This window comes from Electrophorus electricus, chromosome 22 (genome assembly GCF_013358815.1).
Source record: "Electrophorus electricus isolate fEleEle1 chromosome 22, fEleEle1.pri, whole genome shotgun sequence".
Taxonomy (NCBI): Eukaryota; Metazoa; Chordata; class Actinopteri; order Gymnotiformes; family Gymnotidae; genus Electrophorus; species Electrophorus electricus.
Genome location: NC_049556.1, coordinates 9,930,484 through 9,950,675, shown reverse-complemented (window position 1 = coordinate 9,950,675; position 20,192 = coordinate 9,930,484). Strand labels below are relative to the sequence as shown.

Here is a 20,192-nt window from a genome sequence, read left to right as displayed (position 1 = left end):
AATATTGTCCTTCTTAGTAATGGCGGCTTCGTTTTCTTCTCGCTCGGCAAGTAACAACAAATGGTACTTCACCCGCGAACAGATCGAAAACAGTCCGTCTCGTCGAGCGGGACTCGATCCCGACAAAGAGCTGTCGTACAGGCAGCAGGCTGCTAATCTTCTGCAGGACATGGGACAGCGGCTCAACGTGTATCTTTTTCCACCGCTGAGGCGTCGATGACGAGCGGGCTAACCCGCTAGCCTGCGTGCTAACGCCTAGCTATGCACCCCAAGCCGGTCGGGCGGTCTGCTTGGACCGTTTGCCTCGGCACCCGGCCGGCTGTTGTGGGTTTTACTGTAGAAAATACATTTCAGTCAACATTAAACTCACAAACTCACGTGTATTAATACATAAAAAATAGCGGTTTCCTTGAGCGGCCGGCGATGTTAGCTGGGCTAGCTTAGCTCTGGCGGAGGGTTGTGGGATGTGTAGGCCTCACGCCAGCGGGGCCTTGTGCAAGTTGTACTCTGAGGCCACAGAACAATAGCCGTAGTCCGTGCTGGGGCATCATCTCCCCTGTCGCGTTGGCTTGGCGTTATCTACAGCAGTTGTCTGCTCAGCATTAGAGTGAGTTACCATAACAGTCATTTCTGTGACTGACCTTCCGCGTTGTATGTGCGGGTCACAGTTTGTTTCTGCAGTTACAGTTTACAGTGCTCGCTAGCGTTGGTTGTTGGCCATTTGACGAAGGCATAGCTATGGCTAGCTAGATATCCTCAACGATAGTAAGACTTTTTAAAATTCCAAAATCGCTTGTTTTGTTTAACATAGGACCCAGTATAGTTTAACCGAAAGCAACGTTTATTTCAGGTCTGCTGTTAAACCTGCTGCCTCAGTCAGAAACGATGTTACTTTCGACAGCAACAAAGCTTTGGCTATGCTTTCGTTTTAGCGCGTTTGTTAGTTTTCTTCGTAGTTATTGGCTTGCAATTTTTTTCTGATTATAACAGCAACGAGTATGTTTGTATTGACTGCATGTCTGTAGTATTCCTGGAAATTTGCAGTCCTTAACCACTGATGAACAGATCGCAGCTTACTATTAACACTGCCATTGTGTACATGCATCGTTTCTACATGATCCAGTCTTTTACACGCTTCCACCGTAATGTGAGTATCACTACATAAGCATGTTCAAGTGAATCTGCTGGCAAGTTTGAGGTTGGCCATAACGGGTGCAAAATTATATATGGGTACTATGTTCTGACGCAGGTGATTGCCCCTGCCACACTCTTCTTAGCAGCAAAGGTTGAGGAGCAGCCTCGCAAGTTGGAGCATGTGATTAAGGTGACCCATGCATGTCTCAATCCTCAAGAGCCTTCTCCAGACACTAGGAGTGATGTAAGTGTTCCCTAGATAGTTTTCTTTTGAAGATAGCTGGAATGTGTGTATAAATATGAGATCTCTGTCTTAAACAGCTGTATAAGTAACATGGGTTGTAATGGATATGTCGTTTCCCGTAAACTTCTTTGAAAGCGTATCGCTCGTCGTTTTGGGTTGAATTTGGTCGGCAGGGTTTGTTTTGGCTGATTGTGGCTGAATGTTTGGTAGATGTTTTGCAGTTATTCTTTCTAGCCTAAATGCCGTCACACACAATAACCTTGTTCTAATTTCTAAATTCCGCAGTTGTCCACACCCTTTTCTTTATTTCTAATTACTTGGCTAATCATATTTGCAAACCACATTTTCAAATTTGGTGTAAAATGACCACTATTACACATGTTTGATCTATTTCCATTCATATTTTCTTCCTTGAACAGGGTGTGGAACTCCCATATTCTTCCCAGCAATTGGCTGTCAAAAGCTGCAGCAAAGCTTTGACACTTCCAAGTTACTCACTAAACCTCGTGTGCCCATTTTCCTTGAGACATTGGCTATGTGCTAATTCTTGCTTTGAAAGATTAATTCCTGATTTTTCTTCCTCTTAGGGTTGACTGTTTGTGTGCCTGTTACCACAGCCTTACCGATCTTATATGTATATCTGTATTCTGGTTCTGCCTCTTACTGTCATGCGTTGACTTGACGTGATGGGACTGAGTTGTTTATCGTAAAGTTTTGGTTGGCTTGAAAGCAGGGTAATTGTGAGTTGCGGTAAGGGAGTGTGAGAGAGAGAGTGATCTGAGAGCATGAGACCCTGTGAGTAACCTGCCTGTCCTCTCGATCTCAGACTTACCTGCAACAAGCCCAAGACCTGGTCATTCTTGAGAGCATTATACTCCAGACCCTTGGTAAGTTTGGAATGGTAAAAAAGTGGGTCTATGAGTAAGCACGTTAGAGAGAAGCACTGATTAACCCCATTTGCTCCCGTCCACAGCAGAGTTCCAGGAGTCAGCCGGAGCGTTACAAAGCTCCTTGTAAACAGCCATGGTTACGACTGCCTCACCTTTTTTCAGTTCTTCCTTGTTTCCATGTCAACCTGGCAATGCAGCCCTCTTTGTGTGTGCTTTCACTCTTTTTTGTACCATTTAGTGAATTTTTGAGCCATTCTGTTCTGTGCAGTCACAGATGTAGGCTGGCACACTTTTGTGTTTACACACATCCAGAATATCCTGTTATTAGTTGGCCTCCATTTTTGTTAATTGTATGCTCATCCCGTGAGTTGTTACATCTGGGATTGACAGGAAGAGTGGCTCAAATATTGTGGTAAATTTGGAGGGGGAAAAAGGTCTTCTGTCCTTAACTCACTCACTCATTTGTCCTATCTAGGGTCAGTGAAGAGTCAGAGCACTCCATTACACTCAATAAAAACAGAACAAAAACAAAAAAAGCACGTCTCCGACCGGGCCCTAATCGGGCTGCCCTAATGTGATGAGCACAAGTGCACAGCGACAAGCCACATTGTGTGCTCACCGAATCGATTAGCCAGTCCACACCCAGTGAGCTACATCGTATTACACCGGCCTGTTTGCTAGCCGTTTAGCGAGCTTGAAAATGTTACTGCCGTATGTAATCTTGATTCTCACTGGTCGCTCTGTTTCTCCCCTGCTCTGTCACCCCAGCCTTTGAAATCACCATCGATCATCCTCACACTCATGTGGTCAAATGCACCCAGCTTGTGCGAGGTAAGTACCAGCTTTTTTTGTTTGTTTGTCTTAAGCTCTTTAGTATATTCACATTCAATTTAAATTTTCATCATTCAGCATAGGTGAAGAATATTGGCATGCTTATTTGTAAAAATATTTCATTTGGTATGTTTTTGCATGTTTTGTTGTTCCAGCGAGTAAGGACTTGGCACAGACGTCATACTTTATGGCAACCAACAGGTGAGTTAATTCTTGTACAAAACCAATTTTTTTCCACTCATACAGGATTACAGCTTCGGTGTTGTTACTGTCTGCATTATGCACTGTCACAATCCGTTCTGATAATTAGCACTCTCTCTCTCTCTCTCTTTGTGTCTCTCTCTCTTTCTCTCTCTCTCTCTCTTTCCCCTCCCCCCATTTCATCTGTTGTTTTACCGTGGATCAACCCATCAATGTAGTCTGCACCTGACCACATTTTGCCTGCAGTACAGCCCGCCTGTGGTTGCCTGTGTGTGCATTCATCTGGCCTGTAAATGGTCCAACTGGGAAATCCCTGTGTCCACAGACAGCAAGCACTGGTGGGAGTATGTCGACCCCACAGTCACTCTCGAGCTGCTGGATGGTATGTTAAGGCGCTTGTAAAACCTTGTAATTTTATTATGGGCACTTTTTATTAGTTATGTAAAAATGTACAGTGTTTACTTATTGAATGGGTTCTGCCTGTCATATTGTTTTTCAGTTCTTTTGAGCTCAAAGCATGTTGGAAATTGTTTTACAGAGCTCACTCATGAGTTTCTACAGATTTTGGAAAAGACACCTAACCGCTTAAAACGAATTAGAAACTGGAAAGTAAGTCCTCTTGGCTGCAGAGTTTGGCTTCATTTATTTGTGCCAATTACTTACTTGCGTTTCATTCCCCAGAACCAGTTAGGCCATTTCATTTTCTCCATTCAGGCATCAAATCAGACAACAAAAAAGCCAAAGGTCCAAGAAGAGGGCGACAAGACGGAGGCCATGATGAACATGATCTCTATGGCTTCTTCTGGGAGCTCTCTGGCTGGCCTCATGAGCCTCTCCGCCCCTCCCTGCGGCTCGTCGTCCTCCTCCTCCTCCGTTGGCACGGCTGGCCCCTCTGACGCGAAGGAGCGGGGCTCAGCAGGTGGCTCCCAACCCTGGCAGGGGGGCAGCAAGGAGCAGCAGCCCAACCACGAGCCGCCCGCCCCCACCAGGGTGTCACTGAGCTTGAGCGAGTACCGCGCCAAGCATGCCGACGAGCTGGCTGCCCAGAAGAAGAAGCTGGAGAACATGGAGGCCTGTGTGAAGCGGGAGTATGCCACGGCTGCCCAGGCCCTCATGGGCCAGCAGCGGAAGGAGAAGCAGCAGCAGCAGCAGCAGCAGCAGCAACACCACCACCACCACCAGCACCACCAGCAGCAGCAGCAATCTACCGGCCCGCACCACTCAGGCCCCTCGGAGCCGGGCAACCCGTCGCCCATCCTCCTGAAGATCCCGCTGGAGGAGCGGCAGCAGGACCGCAGCTCCCTAAAGGTGCGCCTCCACCCTGGGAGTGGCCAACCGGGTGGAGGGGGGAACCAAGGTGGCGGCAGTGGGAGAGGGACCGAGCAAGACATCAAAGTGCGCATCCGAGTGCCAGAGAGGCGAGGGGCTTCGGGAGAAGAGGGAAAGAGCAGGGAGAAGCACAGAGAACGCTCCAACCACTACTACCACCATCACCACCACCACCACCATTCTTCCTCCAGTAGCACCTCCTCCTCCTCCTCCTCCTCAGCACACAAACACTCTAGCTCTGCGAGTGCCTCTGCGAGTAGCAAAAAGGTCTCAGGAGACTCTATGAGAATTGGCTCATCTTCCTCGTCCAGAAAGCGAACTCACCCTTCGGAGCCTTCGGCGAGCTCCCACCCATCCAAAGTCGGCAAATCCTCCAGAAACTCCTACCAGCTGCCCATTCCGTCTGTGCATGGGCTGGCCCACGCCGCCGACATGCCGCCCCCGCTGGGCCTCTCGCACCACCCGAGCAGCTACTCGCACCCCCGAGTCGACAAGGCCGACACCAACGGCCACGGCACGGCTGCCGGTGGCCAGTCCAACGAGTACCAGGACACGTTTGACATGCTGAACTCGCTGCTCAGTGCCCAGGGTGTGCAGCCTGCCCAGCCTCAGATGTTTGACTACCACTCCCAGTATGGAGAGTACAGATACAGCGCAGGCTCACGAGGAGGCAACGCCCAGCCTCCACCCCTCCCCTCTGAACCACCCCCACAGATGCCACCACTGCCCAAATGAATCCCCGGTCTTCAGCGCTGACCACGCCACTGGTCCTGGGCTTCCAAGGCTCTGCCCCCACTCCTATGGATTGACAGCAAAGTAATGTACCACTAAATGTGTACCTTTCTGGTTTAGCTTATTTTATCACTTGGCTTGCCCTCTCCATATACACCTGTATATGTGGCAATAATGGTTATAACTTAAAATAAAGCAAAATCTAGCAAAAAAAAAAAATTGCAAAAGCAAAATGTTATTTATTTAAAAAAAAAATGTACATACTATTTTTGATGTCAGTTTTATATATACAGTATGTCTAAAAAAAGTGAATAATGGAATTTATGTAATTGACTGATGGGGACCTTTTGTTTGGCCAATGTCCTCTTTGAGTGTAACTATTGAAAAGAAAAATGAAATGTGTTTGTTTTACATATGGATTTTTCAGACTTGCTGACATTAGTGTCTTCTTTTTTTCTAAACTGATATTTATTATAGCTTTTCGAAATGTAATTAGAGGTCGTTGCTTTGGAAGTAACCTGGATTTATTTTTGTATTATTTTAGCCTGCTCCTCTATTTGCATCTTGTGTAAATTTAATGGAATTGAGAGAATGGAAATCTGAAATATGACCTCCAAATTTGCATCAAATGTGACTTTAAAATTTGACTAGTCAATTATTTACTGCCCCCTCCCCTTTCCCAATTGTCCACTTTTTGTATTAATTATGTAGATGGTTAAAATGGACATGCAGTATTTTTACTTTTTTTAAAAACAAAAAAAACAAAAGATGAGAATGTTATATGTAGGGAAACTTAATGGTTTTAGAATTGTGTAGACATTTGGTGGGAAGCAGTCATTGTTTTAAATGGTTGTAAAATCATGCTCAAAATGTAACTGAATTATATTACATGTGTACATTTCATCTAAATACGAGCCTGAACAGTATCTAAACTCCTGTACTGTTTTTGTGATGAACCTAAGCCATCACACATGGGAATGATAAGCATGAAACTGTGCACATCTGTTTTGTATATCTGCACCTTCTGCGTAATGTATGAGAAGAGTTTCAGGATTCACTTGTCCTGCATTCAGGGACATCCTCAGACTTTTAAAGCAAGAATCGAGTTGGCAATTGCAAGAGGTAAGCCAATTGTAAAGCGTTTCTGTACCACAAATTCCTAACCATATTCAAATAACCTGATTCATTTATGCCTACCCGAGTTGTACTTGTGTGCACAGCAATGTAGCTCACGATAGAGGTCACCATACATAGCCACCATATTTAATTTGCAATCATGTATTTTTACAGTAAATGCTAAAGGTGTTTTGTTTTTTTAAAGTGCGTGTGTGTGTGTGTGTGTGTGTGTGTGTGTGTGTGTGTGTGTGTGTGTGTGTGTGTGTGTATTTATATATATATATATATATACACATATATATATATATATATGAGTGAGTAAATTCTGTCTGTCCATGTTCTGAGATGTGATGGGGCTCATCCTTTTTTTGTCTTTGCATCATTGTTAATGCAGTTTTACTTTCTGGGTTTTGTGTTTGAAGCGTTGCAAAACATCATTGCAAACAAATCCATTTTAGAAGGCATTAAACTAACCCTTGTTTTTATTGCTGATGATGCATTGGTCAGTTTAAGAGTATTAATAATCCTCGTTCCTCCGAGGCCTGGGATGTAGGTTATATTCCACCATTACTCATTACCAACAATAAGACCTTACTCCTTACTCTCCTCAATGAACTTCTAGATGGTGCTGGAGATTAAGGGGTCATATGAGAAGGTTTTCGTCACGTCTGATTTATGGTCTGAAGAGCTCAGTATTGTGTGAATGAGGAAAGGCAATATCTAGGTCTCAAGCAATTCAAATCACTCATGTCTGAAGAAGAAAAAAAGTTATTTTATTAAATGTGCATAATGTTTTCTATGTTCAGTGGTACCACATGAACTCTCAGGTTTTGCATTTAATTGAGAATTTCTTGGCAGAAGAATTTAAGGATTGCGTTTTGTGAACTTTGTTCCTTTTTATAAACGTGGTTGATATACTCTCATGTAAATAAATGTTTTATGAGAAACAAATGCTTTCTGTGCATTTAGAATGTTTAAGCATTAGTAAGTGGCAAAGCTTGATTCTGGATAAAAAATGTCAAGTGCCTGAACAATCCTGATTAACTTGCCATTCCTGGCATTTTTGCGTTAGCCTCAATGTGTGACTTTTTGTTTTATTAACTGATTAATCCCCATTACTGTCCAAATCAGGATAAACCTATTAAGGACTCCTAACAATCTCTAACCCTGTTGCCCTGAATTATCCCCAAGTTAAATGGGTATGTTCCTGAAAATTTGAAAACTTAATGTGTGCACATTTCCCCAAATCTCACAGATAAATAAACTCACCATGCCATCTAAATATGGATGGATGACAAATATTTTCCATACAATTACCAATTAATTTGAAATTATTTCAGTGATGCTAATATAAAACACTTCAAATGAACACAGAGCTTGGAGAAGGTTTACATTTATGGCATTTGGCAGACTCTCTTATCCAGAGTGACTTATAAAAAAAGGTGCTTTGTCATTTACTGACAGAATGCATCTTAGCCAGTACAGTAGGTTAGAATATAAAGATGCCATTGAACTAGAATACTGTTGATTAATGCTGATGCTTAGAAGTGCAAAACACATTATAAGCTCTATAACAGACAACAATCAGTGCAGTAAACAATACCCTACAATACATACTAGCGTTTCAGTTAGTCAACATAGGAGCAGGATCAGTGGTCATTTAAATATTCCACAAATAGATGGATGGGTGGGTCTTCTGTCTGCATTTGAAGACTGCAAGTTCGTTCCACCATCTGGGAGCCAGGACAGTCTCATTATCAGGTTCTAAAGCTCTAGTGCTGTGCTGACACAAACATTCACGTTTGATTACAGTCAAAAGCAGATCTGAACAGGCACCTTTGTTCTTTATTGTACTTCTCTGACAGCTTATAGCGCTTGTGATTCACCCAACCTAGCTGCTAGACTAATGTTGAACATGCGTGCATAAACGCTCAGCACAGATACCCAAGATGTCAATGCACTGCTTACTACAGTAATTTCTGTAGAGTATTTATAGAAAGATAGAAATGACCATTTAATGCTGCTTGTAACCACTGACCTATTAGAAACAAAGGCATGGGACAGCCCAAAAGTCAGCAAGCTAATGGAGTGCAAATTTGATATCACTTAAATGCATTCTGTACACTTATTTGTTTTTAGTGTCCTTTATTCTTAAAGTGACCTTAAGGTGAAGTTTAAGCACCCACCACAAAGCTCTTTGAATTAAGCAATAACCTGTTTATTATTAAAATTGTTACTATTGAATATAACTGCTATGCATTGTGAAGCAGATTCTCTCTCTCTCTCTCTCTCTCTTCGTCTGTGTGTGTGTGTGTGTGTGTGTGTGTGTGTGTGTGTGTGTGAGAGAGAGAGAGAGAGAGAGTTCTCCTGCAAGGTCTTGCATTTTGGGGAGTGGCCTGTTATATTCAGTCTCTGATGTCAGAGCTGAGGAGAATTCTTATATAAAGAGAAATACTTCTTTGCTTACTTTTTAAAAGCATAAAGGGTGAAGTAGCAAAATGAAGCTTCTTACACAAATTGTTTTATTGATCTCTTTTTCAGTGACACTGGCAGGTAAGTATATATATGTACATTTATATTTTGTGCACATTGCATTTTAGATCTGTTGCACATGTATTTTATATCCATTATACTGAAGACATTTTGCTTTGTATTGTTCTGCACAGGGGGGGATTAAAGAGATTAGCTAAGGACGTAACATTTATAATGATTAGAATAATGCTGTTTAGAGTTTTAGAAGTATCTGTTGAGGCTTAGTGCCACACGACATAAGCAATCTGCTTAATGTAAATTCCATTTACAATGCAGGATTAGTGTTGAGGCTCTGATTAAATATTTGGCCATTTCCAGAAAAATTATAAGGACTATAATTGCTGTTACCACAGTAATGGGTGCAGGGTTGTTATGTTTAAATATTTCAACATCTTCTCATTATAGATAATAAGAACATTTTCAGTTCACTGACATGAATTTATCAATAGTAGCGACAGTAATTAGAAAAGTACTGATAAACCTTGTTATACTTAGAAAGCACTATTAAATACAAAAACAGTTAGACTATTACCCTCCTTTGTGGGTTTGTAGAGTGGACGAAGCGGGATGGAGGGACAGCCATCTATTATGTGTAATACATTCTATGTGACAGTCCACTCAACAACAAAATGAAGGCATTTTAATAATAATTGGGCTAAAACATTTTAAATGAAATCATAGGCTGATTACATCTGGCAAAAATTAAAATAGTTCAAATTAATTTTATGTCAAGAATTGCTGCCTATTACAATATTAATGTTACAGGTTATCTTGTAGTGATATTTCCCAGTATCTTAGAACTTTGGTTTCCTGAATTTCTATCAGTACTTTATAGTACCAATGGTCCTAGACCAATACTTATCAATGATGTAATCAGAGCTTTTTTTAAATTATCTTTAACTGGATCTATTAATACCCTTAACTCCACAGTGCAGGCAAAAGTATAGTTACATGCTCCTTTAACTGTCACATGTATAGTATTGAGGAAGACTTACAGGCCTTCTGGATGAAGATTTTAAGTGCCACGTCATAGCAGGTCTGCAAGAAATGTGCAGAGAATAGCATCAGAGTACATATTGCTGCACCCCATGGCCTATTGATGAGATGGGACATCTAATTACAGCTCAGGAAGGTTTAACACTCGTTAAACATCACATGTGTTCACATCTTTACAGAAGAAGGGGTATAAACCCTTTGTAGCCTGCAATTCTTTGTGTTAAAGAACAAGTCTGGAGAAGGCAGGACAAAGCTAGATTCATACGATACCAGTCATGGAACACAACGTTATATCCAGTGTGAAAAGAAGGACACCCACGTTACAAAAACAGCTGGACAGGTGCAGTCCGTTGCTATGTGAAAATGAAAGAAAGGCTTTTTCTTTTTTGATATATTCTTTCATACATCTCCACTTAAATTGTACATTGTTAAATATTTTTTCTCTATTTACCTATAGCTTTCATCTTTTTTTGGGGGGGGGGTTCTAAGTAGTACAGCAAGATTCAAACAGTATTTATGCCCACAGGTGGTGGCGTAAAGTTTGAGGTCAGCAGTGACGAGCCAGCTCTGACTGGTGCTAGGATTACCTTCGGTATTGACATACTCTTCCCAGCCAACCAGGTGCAGTTGCCAGATGGGCAAGTTGTATGGGTGAAAAACTGCATTGTTAATGGTATGTCTAACAGTGTCATGGCATATACATGTGTACGGTATTATGCAGCAAAACAAAGAATGTTGCTTCTGTGTCTATCATCTAACTCCCTGGTTTTTTGTCTATGATCAAGACCTTACACAGGTCTTTGTAATCACTGAGCAATCCATTCAGCCGACTGACTACGTGTCATTACACCTGACTTCTGGGTAAAAGTGGGATGGCAAACCTGCAGGCATCAGTACTTGAGGAGCCATGACTGAGCAGCTCTGATGTTCCTATGCCTCAATACTCTTTGTAAACTCTTGTGTACTCAGTCATGACAATTCACTTTCTAACTTGTCTAGGTGCCCAGCATCGTGTGGGGGAGCCCATCTACCCTCAGGACAATTCTGTGGATAAACAAAATGTGGTGTTCCCAGATGGCTCTCCACTCTGCAAGAATGGGGACAAGAAACCACCTTTTGTGTTTGTGTGGGAAACCTGTGGTAGGTCCCGTAGCAGTTTTGATATCTTAAATAAATGTTTAAAGGGAATGTCAAATTTAAAGGGAATGTCAAACACAGTTTTTCCATTTAATCAATTGGCTAAGACAAACTTGGTGTTCAAAATTTGTTTCTCTGGTTGATGTGGCTAACAAATAATGCTCATGATTACACATTAGCATTCATTAGCATCAAAACCTTTGATGCTGTGTGCCTACTGTTGGCATGTCTTCTGATTCCACAGGAAAGTACTGGCAGGTGTCAGATGGGCCTTCCTCCTCTCTGACAATCAACACAGAAGACATTCCTCTTGGTTCTTACTTAATGGAGGTGGTTATCTATCACTACAGAAACAAGGACAAATTCATTCCGATTGGATACGCATCTACTCAGTTCTGCATCACCGGTGAGTATGAATCCACATCTCCAGACAGGAAGGATGTTTCCTGTTTTACAACACAACTCTTTTGATCAAAATAGGAATAACTGTTCTAATACTGTTTGCATTTGTTTAATTTTCCATTCCATAGTGCATTATCAAGCAATATTCTAAAATACTGACTATGGAGTTGCTCTTCAATTGTTTGTACATTTGGTTGTTTGGTTCATTTACAGCGTGCATTTAGCAGTTATTCTTTTATCTCTTTGCTTCTACAGATCAGATTCCCTTTGCTGTCACTCTTACACAAGTGTGCGATAAAGACGGGGGTGATCATAAATTTATCCAAAACCAGCCTGTGGCTTTTAGCGTCAACCTACACGACCCCAGTGGTTACCTGGGCAACTCTGACATCACCTTTAACTGGGACTTCGGTGATGGCAGCGGCACCACCATCACATGGGAGCTCACCTCTATACACACGTACACTGCCAGCGGGTCGTTCGAGCCCCGGGTTGTCGTGCAGGCGGCCATTCCGGATCCGGCCTGCGACACGCCTCCGAACAGTCCCAGCAACACCGGCCTCACTGCTGAAGCTGCCCCCTCCAAGATGCCTATTTGGCCTGGTCAGATTAACTCAAAAAGTAGGTCCCAGGCAGTTAACATTGTGATATTCATGTTTCATTTGTGCTGTAGTGTGTCATAGAAAATGTAATACAACTTTTAAAGTTTAAGATAGAAAGCACAGCTAAGAAGTCACATATGTATGGACATGTGTCTGTACCTGTGCCCTCTGCATGACCACAGGTAGAGCCTTGACCCCCGTGAACCCGACTTACTCGACCAAGTGGACAGGATCCTCTGTTCCAATTCAGAACATAGGGGCCTCTCGTCCTGATGCCACCACTATCATTACAACCATACCAGCCTTTGGTGCAGAGGTTTCTTCCAAACAACAGTTTAATGCCCCCCAAAACACACCAATTACCACTGGTTGTTAGTACCTCACCTTAGCACAAACATGCATTCATATCTCCTGTTAGACCTGTCCATTAATGCTGTCTGAGTGAGTAGAGAATGCCACTATTTTGTTCCACAACACATCTTACTGCAGTAATAGACAGACAGGCTGTGAGATCCCAAACCACTGTTGTTACTGAGAAACATTAGGCACCAGATACTGAGGAAGACTGTGTAATATACCGCTATGGGTCCTTTGCCACTGAACTTGAAGTTGTTGGTGAGTTACTAAGCCTAAGCAAGTATTCATTTTGCGTGCTATGACAAATAATGATGCTCATGGCTTACGGGTCTAATTATTTTCCATAAAGTAAAAGAAGGCCCAAAGCATGCGCATATGCAGGTCATTTAAGTTTAGTTATTGCCAGACAAGTTGTTTCTCTTTGATTCTTTCACACCCAGAAGCAAGGCAAAAATGAGGTGATGCATCATAAAAGGCTTATTCTCTCTGAATTTCAATAAACAAACAAAAAAGCCATTAATGAGGTATTGATGTGTTCTCAGAGGGGATCAAGAGTGTGGAGATTATTCAGGCAGCTGGCGTGTTTTTGATGGAGGAGCCGGACCAGAATGCCGTGGAATTTATTGTCACCTGCAGGGGAAGGTGTGCAGAAGCTCACAAACAAGCTCACAAACATGACAGAGCGCACAATGCCCTGCTTCAGATACCTTGTTTTCTGTTTGGCTCCAGCTTGCTTACGGAGGTGTGCACCGTGGTAGCCGATGCAGACTGTCTGTTCCCAGTCAAGACCACCTGCAGTGCCATGAGCCCGTCCACAGACTGCCGGCTGGTCCTCCGACACTTTTTCAATGATTCTGTTTTTTTTTGCCTGAACGTATCCATGACTAATGATGTCAGCTTGGCTGTCTCGAGTGCCAGAGTGAACATAATTATCAGTGAGTTGGAGTATCAGAAAACTGAACACTTTATTAACAATTTTAATTTTAATTTCTTTCTTTCATTTCAGTGAATAAGTATGATCACATATCCTTTTTTTAAAAGAAAGTAAAGTGTATGTTGGGTTGAGAACAGGGAAAAAATAACACGAACCACTATAATAAAAGAAATTTTCACCTGTGATTAACAGGTTCCAGGTTTACCAGAACAGCTGCAATTGCCATGACACTAAGTGCAGGTTTACCAGAACAGCTGCAGTTGCCATGACACTAAGTGCAGGTTTACCAGAACAGCTGCAGTTGCCATGACACTAAGTGCAGGTTTACCAGAACAGCTGCAGTTGCCATGACACTTTTTCCATATTGGGTTTCTGAATGACAAATTTGACGTGACTTGTGAATAGCATGCGCATCCTACTTCACAAGAGGGTCTTTAACTCCAGTGTCTCTCTCTATACATTTGCGGGTAAATGTATAGGTAAATGAGTATGTCCACTGAAGCACACATTTTCCAACTGCTCCCATCAGGCACATGTGGGGCCAAGGGTCCTCCCACAGGCCAGTCTGTGCATGGACGTAGGAGGTCAGTCACTGCTCTACTCTGGAGCCTGGTCAACAGGCAGCCTCTTACACACCACTGCATGATTCTTCCACACAGATTGGCATGAATAAGTCGCAATGGCTACAGCATATTCTATTCAGTGGTTGTTTCAAAATGTGTAAGAAAAGTTTACACAAGGGAATTTTCCAGTAGGGGTTTGATTTTTATATCTTACATTTTTTTTAAGTGCTTTTCATGCAGTCATTTGAGTGAAAATACCTTCTACAACCTAGTTCAAAATTGATGTGTTACTGATATAGCTATGATGCACTTCTAAACATGCTTACAAAGACCTTTGTGAACCTTGTGTACTACAATGACGTTTTTACTACCTCTGCTTTAGCTACAATTATGTTACTTTCTTCCGAGTCTTCTTCATATGCTACATGCCACATTTACGTTTTTAATGTGTCAGAATTACAGCATTTGAACTACTTTCTATCTCATACGTATCCAGAAGAGGGCGCACTCTATCGCATATATTGCAAAAACACACACACCCCCCCACCCCTTGGGAGTTTGAATGTGATACATCTCCCCACACCTAGCACGGCCTTAATACCAGCAATCTGCATGTCGCCTGCGTTTCCTTTCTGTATACAATGTGTTTTTGACCATATCACCATTTGTATGCGTATTTTCCAACTCCAGGCTGTATAAACTTGAATGCTTATTGGGTTTAAGCGTATCAGGTGATGTGTATTTGTGTAATGAGGGAGGGTGTGGCCTAAGGAGATCGACACCCTATATCAAGGTGTGCATAATTATTAGATAGCTAAATTGGCCAAAAAAAGAGATTTAACACAATCTGAAAGGTAAAAAAAAATGTCTTTCAGAGGAAAGACTTCTGTTACAGTGAACAGGGTGGTAACAAACATGTTGAGAAAAAAGAGACAAATTAACTGCCAAAGATTTGAGAAGAATCAAACGTGAAGCGACCAGGAACCTGTTATCATTCAGTAGTCATATTTCAGAACTGCAACCTACCTCGAGTGCCCAGAAATACAAGGTGTTTAGTACCCAGAGACATGGCCAAGGTAAAGTAGGCTGAAACTTATACATTTACGACATTTATCAGACGCTGTTATCCAGAGCAACTTTAAAAAAAAAAAGTGCTTTGTCATTTACTCATAACAACCTTGCCGGTAAAATAGGTTAGAAACCTGCCCACCACTGAACAAGAAACAAGTTTGAAATATCAAGACTGGGCCAAGAAATATCTGAAGACAGATTTTTCAAAGCTTTTATGGACTGATGAGTGACCCTTGACGGCCCAGATGGACGGGCCCGTGGCTGGATCGGTAACGGGCACAGAGCTCCACTTTGACTCAGACACCAGCAAGGTGGAGGTGGGATACTGCTATGGGCTGGTATTATTAAAGATGAGCTACTTGGACCTTTTCGGGTTGAAGTTGGACTCAAAATCAATTCCCAAACTTACTGCCAGTTTTAGAAGACACTTTCTTCAAGCATTGGTATAAGTAAAAGTCTGCATCTTTCAAGAAGACCATGATTTTTATGCAGGACAATGCTCCATTGCATGCAGTGAAGGACTCCACTGTGTGGCTAGCCAGTAAAGGCCTTAAAGATGAAAGAAGGATGACATGCCCCCTTCCTCACGTGACCTACACCCTATTGAGAACTTGTGGGCCCTTAAACAGATATTTACTGTGAAGGAAAACCTTAGAGTCTGGGAGGCTACAACTCCATGAATGGAAAGCTTATCAGTGTTATTGAAAAGAAAGGTGGCTATATTGGTCACGTGGGGTGGGTGGGGGTGGGGGGGTGGGGTTGGGGTGGGGGGGGCCAGCAGCAGCATGTCAAATGTTTATTTGTAAGTTGAGTTGTTTATTATTCTCACGTTATCAAATGGAAATACATTGAAATTTTCCCCCATCTCACTTATTTTTCATTTAGTTGTATAATTCTGCACACTAATAGTCGCCCAACAATTATGCATGCATACATATTCTCCTAAGAAACCCGAAATCTCACCTTTACTTTCTTAAATATTCAGGATTGAGGTTTAACATTTTGGACTAACTGAGAGTACTGTTGTTCAATAATAAAATTAATCCTCAAAAATACAACTTGACCAATAATTGTGCACACAGTGTATCAAAAATCATTATTTTGCCATTTCAAAAATAAATGTTACCATATTCCATCACTGACAAGAGAAAGAAAAACACCACTTTTACCCATCTGTGTGAATCAATTTATTCAGTTACACTTGCAAATCTTCCACTGGCAAATAGCAAAGACAAATATACTGATTACCAACAATACTACACTGCTCACATTTTCTAGTAGATTTTACGCTTGATACTTGAGGAATATCGCGTGTAAATAATGGTCTACCATTTAATTTCCCTTTGTTTTTTTTTTACACTGAGCGATTTAGTACTCCTCTCCCTCTTCCTCTCCTTCACCCTCGATGGAGTCAACACCAACCTCTTCATAATCCTTCTCCAGAGCAGCCATGTCCTCCCTGGCCTCGGAGAACTCTCCCTCCTCCATACCCTCACCCACATACCAGTGCACAAAGGCACGCTTGGCGTACATCAGATCAAACTTGTGATCCAGACGAGCCCAGGCCTCAGCAATGGCTGTTGTGTTGCTCAGCATGCACACGGCCCTCTGCACCTTGGCCAGGTCTCCACCTGGAACCACAGTGGGGGGCTGGTAGTTGATGCCCACCTTGAAACCAGTGGGGCACCAGTCCACAAACTGGATGGTGCGCTTGGTCTTGATGGTGGCAATAGCGGCGTTCACGTCTTTGGGCACCACGTCACCACGGTACAACAGGCAGCAAGCCATGTACTTGCCGTGACGTGGATCGCATTTCACCATCTGATTGGCTGGCTCAAAGCAAGCATTGGTGATTTCAGCCACAGAGAGCTGCTCATGGTAAGCCTTCTCTGCTGAGATCACTGGGGCGTAGGTAGCCAGGGGGAAATGGATACGGGGATAGGGCACCAAGTTGGTCTGGAATTCAGTCAGATCAACATTGAGGGCACCATCAAATCGGAGGGAGGCAGTGATGGAGGACACAATCTGACTAATAAGCCTGTTGAGGTTAGTGTATGTGGGGCGCTCAATGTCAAGGTTCCTACGGCAGATATCATAGATGGCCTCATTGTCCACCATGAAGGCACAGTCAGAGTGCTCTAGGGTGGTGTGGGTGGTTAGGATGGAGTTGTAGGGCTCCACCACAGCAGTAGACACCTGGGGAGCTGGGTAGATGGAGAACTCCAACTTGGACTTCTTGCCATAGTCAACAGACAGGCGCTCCATCAGCAAGGAAGTGAAACCAGAACCGGTGCCACCACCAAAGCTGTGGAAGACCAGGAAACCCTGGAGGCCTGTGCACTGGTCAGCCTACAAAGAAAAAGTCTGTCAGTAAAAGGAGGACATCTCTATAATGTTATTGCTCGATTGCTCCATTAGATCATTCACAAACACGTACCAGTTTGCGGATCCTATCCAACACCAGATCAATAATTTCCTTGCCAATGGTGTAATGACCACGGGCGTAGTTGTTGGCAGCATCCTCCTTTCCTGTAATGAGCTGCTCTGGGTGAAACAGCTGACGGTAAGTTCCAGTACGGACCTCATCTGGGGACACAAACGTGAATTAGATGAAGGAGCTGAACATAGTTGAGGTCAATGAGTTCTGTTTCATTAGATTTATGTAGTAGCACAACCCTACCTATAACAGTGGGCTCCAGATCCACAAACACAGCCCTAGGGACGTGCTTTCCAGCGCCGGTCTCGCTGAAGAAGGTGTTGAAAGAATCGTCTCCTCCTCCGATGGTCTTGTCACTGGGCATCTGCCCATCCGGCTGGATACCGTGTTCAAGACAGTAGAGCTCCCAGCAGGCATTGCCAATCTGGACACCAGCCTGACCCACGTGGATAGAGATGCACTCACGCTGTGGTGAGAGTGAGAAAGAAGAGAAAGAAAGTGTAATGATTAATTAAACTATAATTAACTTATAGCATGAGCCATCATGTATTAAATCAAAATGACACTCCTAGCCTAGAGAATAAAGGTAAGAAGAAGGAAAGAGGAAAAGTTAAAATTACATTTCAGATTGTTCTGGTTGATATCCAATTTGGTTGATACGCAAATATGGGACCATTGATGACGCAATGCCCTGTTAACAAGTGCAGGGTTGTTCTGCAGAAAACCCTCTATTCATGGTGAATGATGCAGCAGAAACTGTGCCAGGACTGAGCCTCACCCACACGGCACAATTCAGCACAGGCTGACAAACTGACCGAATGCTGCAAATCAGGGATTTCTCATAAAAGAGGACTCACTGTTCCTTCCCCTTTTCTGAAGCCTCTCACTGTCATACAAGAAAAAAATGGCTGATATGCCTTTTTTTTGGGGGGGGTATTTACCCCTCTTTTATGGATACCGCAATTAACAACTGTAGATATAAAAAAAAAGAGGAACATCCTCCTTGAAGGGAATATTTGCATCTTTGACATGACGAGTTAAATGCATCCTCCATCGTCTTGTGGAATAACAGAACAAAGGATGACATGCGCAGAGGCAACAAGAGCATTTTTTGGGTGTACCGTAAACATGACGAACATCAAACCAACCAGGCTCAAACAGGAATGTTACATCCCTTGAGGACATGAGCAGTTGTCAAATGCGACCGCAAGGAAGTGGCTTGCCATACCAGACATAAAGGTCTGGCAGACAACTGTAGGACTCTCCACCCAGTCTTTTCCCTGGGGGGGGGGGGGGGGGGGGGTTGGTGGTTGCAGATTTCAAGAATATTCTTGCCTCTATCTCAATGACAACAACCACTGATCATGCCATTAGCTAACTTTAAAAAGGTTGATTTAATTAAGGGGGCAATAAAACCCAATTATGCACAAATTCCATTATCAAAGGTACTATCACAAAGGAGGAACAAGGAAGGGGAATCTCGCAATATTTTATGAATAACATATCTATAATCAAGTGTCGTGTTAGTCAGATATTGTGTCCAGATCCGCAGAGATGATAAGCCAAATATATTTTGTGGTTTCGCAAAGATTATTATCCACCTTACGGTTCTGAATAACAAAGAGGGTCAGGTAGAATAGTGTATGTTCACTATTATTAAGCAATTGTAACTGGGCTATAAACAATGTTTGGCATAAACGCGTCAAGCTCATCGCTGCCTAGAGGAAAAACAATGAGTGAAAGGTTGGACGTTTTTAGATGTAACAGTCAATCGGTACCCTCTAAACAAAATTTGAAGCGTTATAATATTAGTTTAAAACGATGTTTCTTTCTCTCAAGACATGCTGTATCGTTCTGTTTCAGGCGCTACCTCCATCTTAGAGAAAAAGGCGCGCCCAGTCTCATAGAAAAGCCGCTAAAGCCTTTGGGTTCGAATCTAATGATTCTTAAATTAAATGAAAGCCGGACAGCAAAGGAAAAGGTTCGACCACTGTCACCCAGGAAAACTAAATTACTTACCATTGCTCTTCGGAGGATGAACCGGTAACTGCAAACTCAAAAGCGAGACGCTGCAACGCTGACAATGCGTTAGAATACCGTCGCGATCCAGCACCATCCGAGGTCGCTGCAGGAGGCTGTTTATGACGTAAGGCTGTAGGTCCGCCTATCAGATCGCAGCAAAGCCTCCGCAATCTGCTGCTCATTGGATGCGCAGCAGCCGACTGGACCTGCCCAGCCGAGTCCAGTTCCGAGGTGTAACGCACCTGATCCCTGTGTGGAGCACACACGGTGGACCAAGCACTGCAGGGAGGCAGATCTGCAGAACGCTTGGGCAAAAAGCGTTTTGTACATGATGGCTTTGTCATCCTCCAGTGAAGGTTTACCACATCTTAGGACCGAGCCGTCGGAAATAAATGGGTCCTATTCTCTAGATCACTTTAAGTCTCACGTAAGAAGGTAATGGAAAGGCCATTCCATATCATGAATCAGAAGACTGTTTAACGCGAACATAAACTCATTAAGATATTATTATAGAGACCGCAGATTCTGATATTAAAGTATATTTGTTGTCGGTGAAAATAGTCCAGTTGTCAGTTACAACACAGAAATTATGCAATAGCCTACAGTGTTGGAGGTAAAAAGACATGCTGTGCTGACGAGTAAGGCTTTCTGTATTAACACTA

General features: G+C 42.9%; 3 protein-coding genes across 9 annotated transcripts; 2 read left to right on the top strand and 1 right to left on the bottom strand.

Annotated features, from left to right (window-relative positions):
• Position 1: 1 nt before the first annotated feature.
• ccnt1 (cyclin T1) lies at positions 2-6,287 on the top strand. Of its 7 annotated transcripts, none has more exons than XM_027011944.2 (9): positions 2-189; positions 1,066-1,147; positions 1,250-1,378; positions 2,205-2,265; positions 3,037-3,099; positions 3,255-3,300; positions 3,519-3,682; positions 3,839-3,909; positions 4,015-6,287. In XM_027011944.2, exons 1-9 carry the CDS (start codon positions 20-22, stop codon positions 5,362-5,364), a joined length of 2,136 nt encoding a protein of 711 aa, XP_026867745.2. In that variant the 5' UTR covers positions 2-19; the 3' UTR covers positions 5,365-6,287. The 7 variants fall into 7 exon arrangements, with proteins under 7 accessions (XP_026867745.2, XP_026867743.2, XP_026867740.2 ...); XM_027011942.2 differs by having other exon boundaries at positions 20-189; positions 3,982-6,287; XM_027011939.2 differs by having other exon boundaries at positions 20-189; positions 3,800-3,909; positions 3,982-6,287.
• Positions 6,288-8,975: 2,688 nt separating this feature from the next.
• pmelb (premelanosome protein b) lies at positions 8,976-13,706 on the top strand. The gene is given in 11 exon segments (XM_035521748.1): positions 8,976-9,030; positions 10,232-10,345; positions 10,532-10,678; positions 11,005-11,145; positions 11,387-11,548; positions 11,800-12,147; positions 12,329-12,454; positions 12,636-12,761; positions 13,046-13,145; positions 13,233-13,438; positions 13,630-13,706. Coding segments are annotated over 11 exon segments (1,602 nt in total).
• Positions 13,707-16,234: 2,528 nt separating this feature from the next.
• On the bottom strand, positions 16,235-19,636 carry tuba1c (tubulin, alpha 1c). Its single transcript, XM_027011920.2, has 4 exons — positions 19,528-19,636; positions 17,752-17,974; positions 17,509-17,657; positions 16,235-17,420 (listed from the first exon to the last, which is right to left on the bottom strand). Exons 1-4 carry the CDS (start codon positions 19,528-19,530, stop codon positions 16,440-16,442), a joined length of 1,356 nt encoding a protein of 451 aa, XP_026867721.2. The 5' UTR covers positions 19,531-19,636; the 3' UTR covers positions 16,235-16,439.
• Between the last annotated feature and the right edge of the window lie 556 nt (positions 19,637-20,192).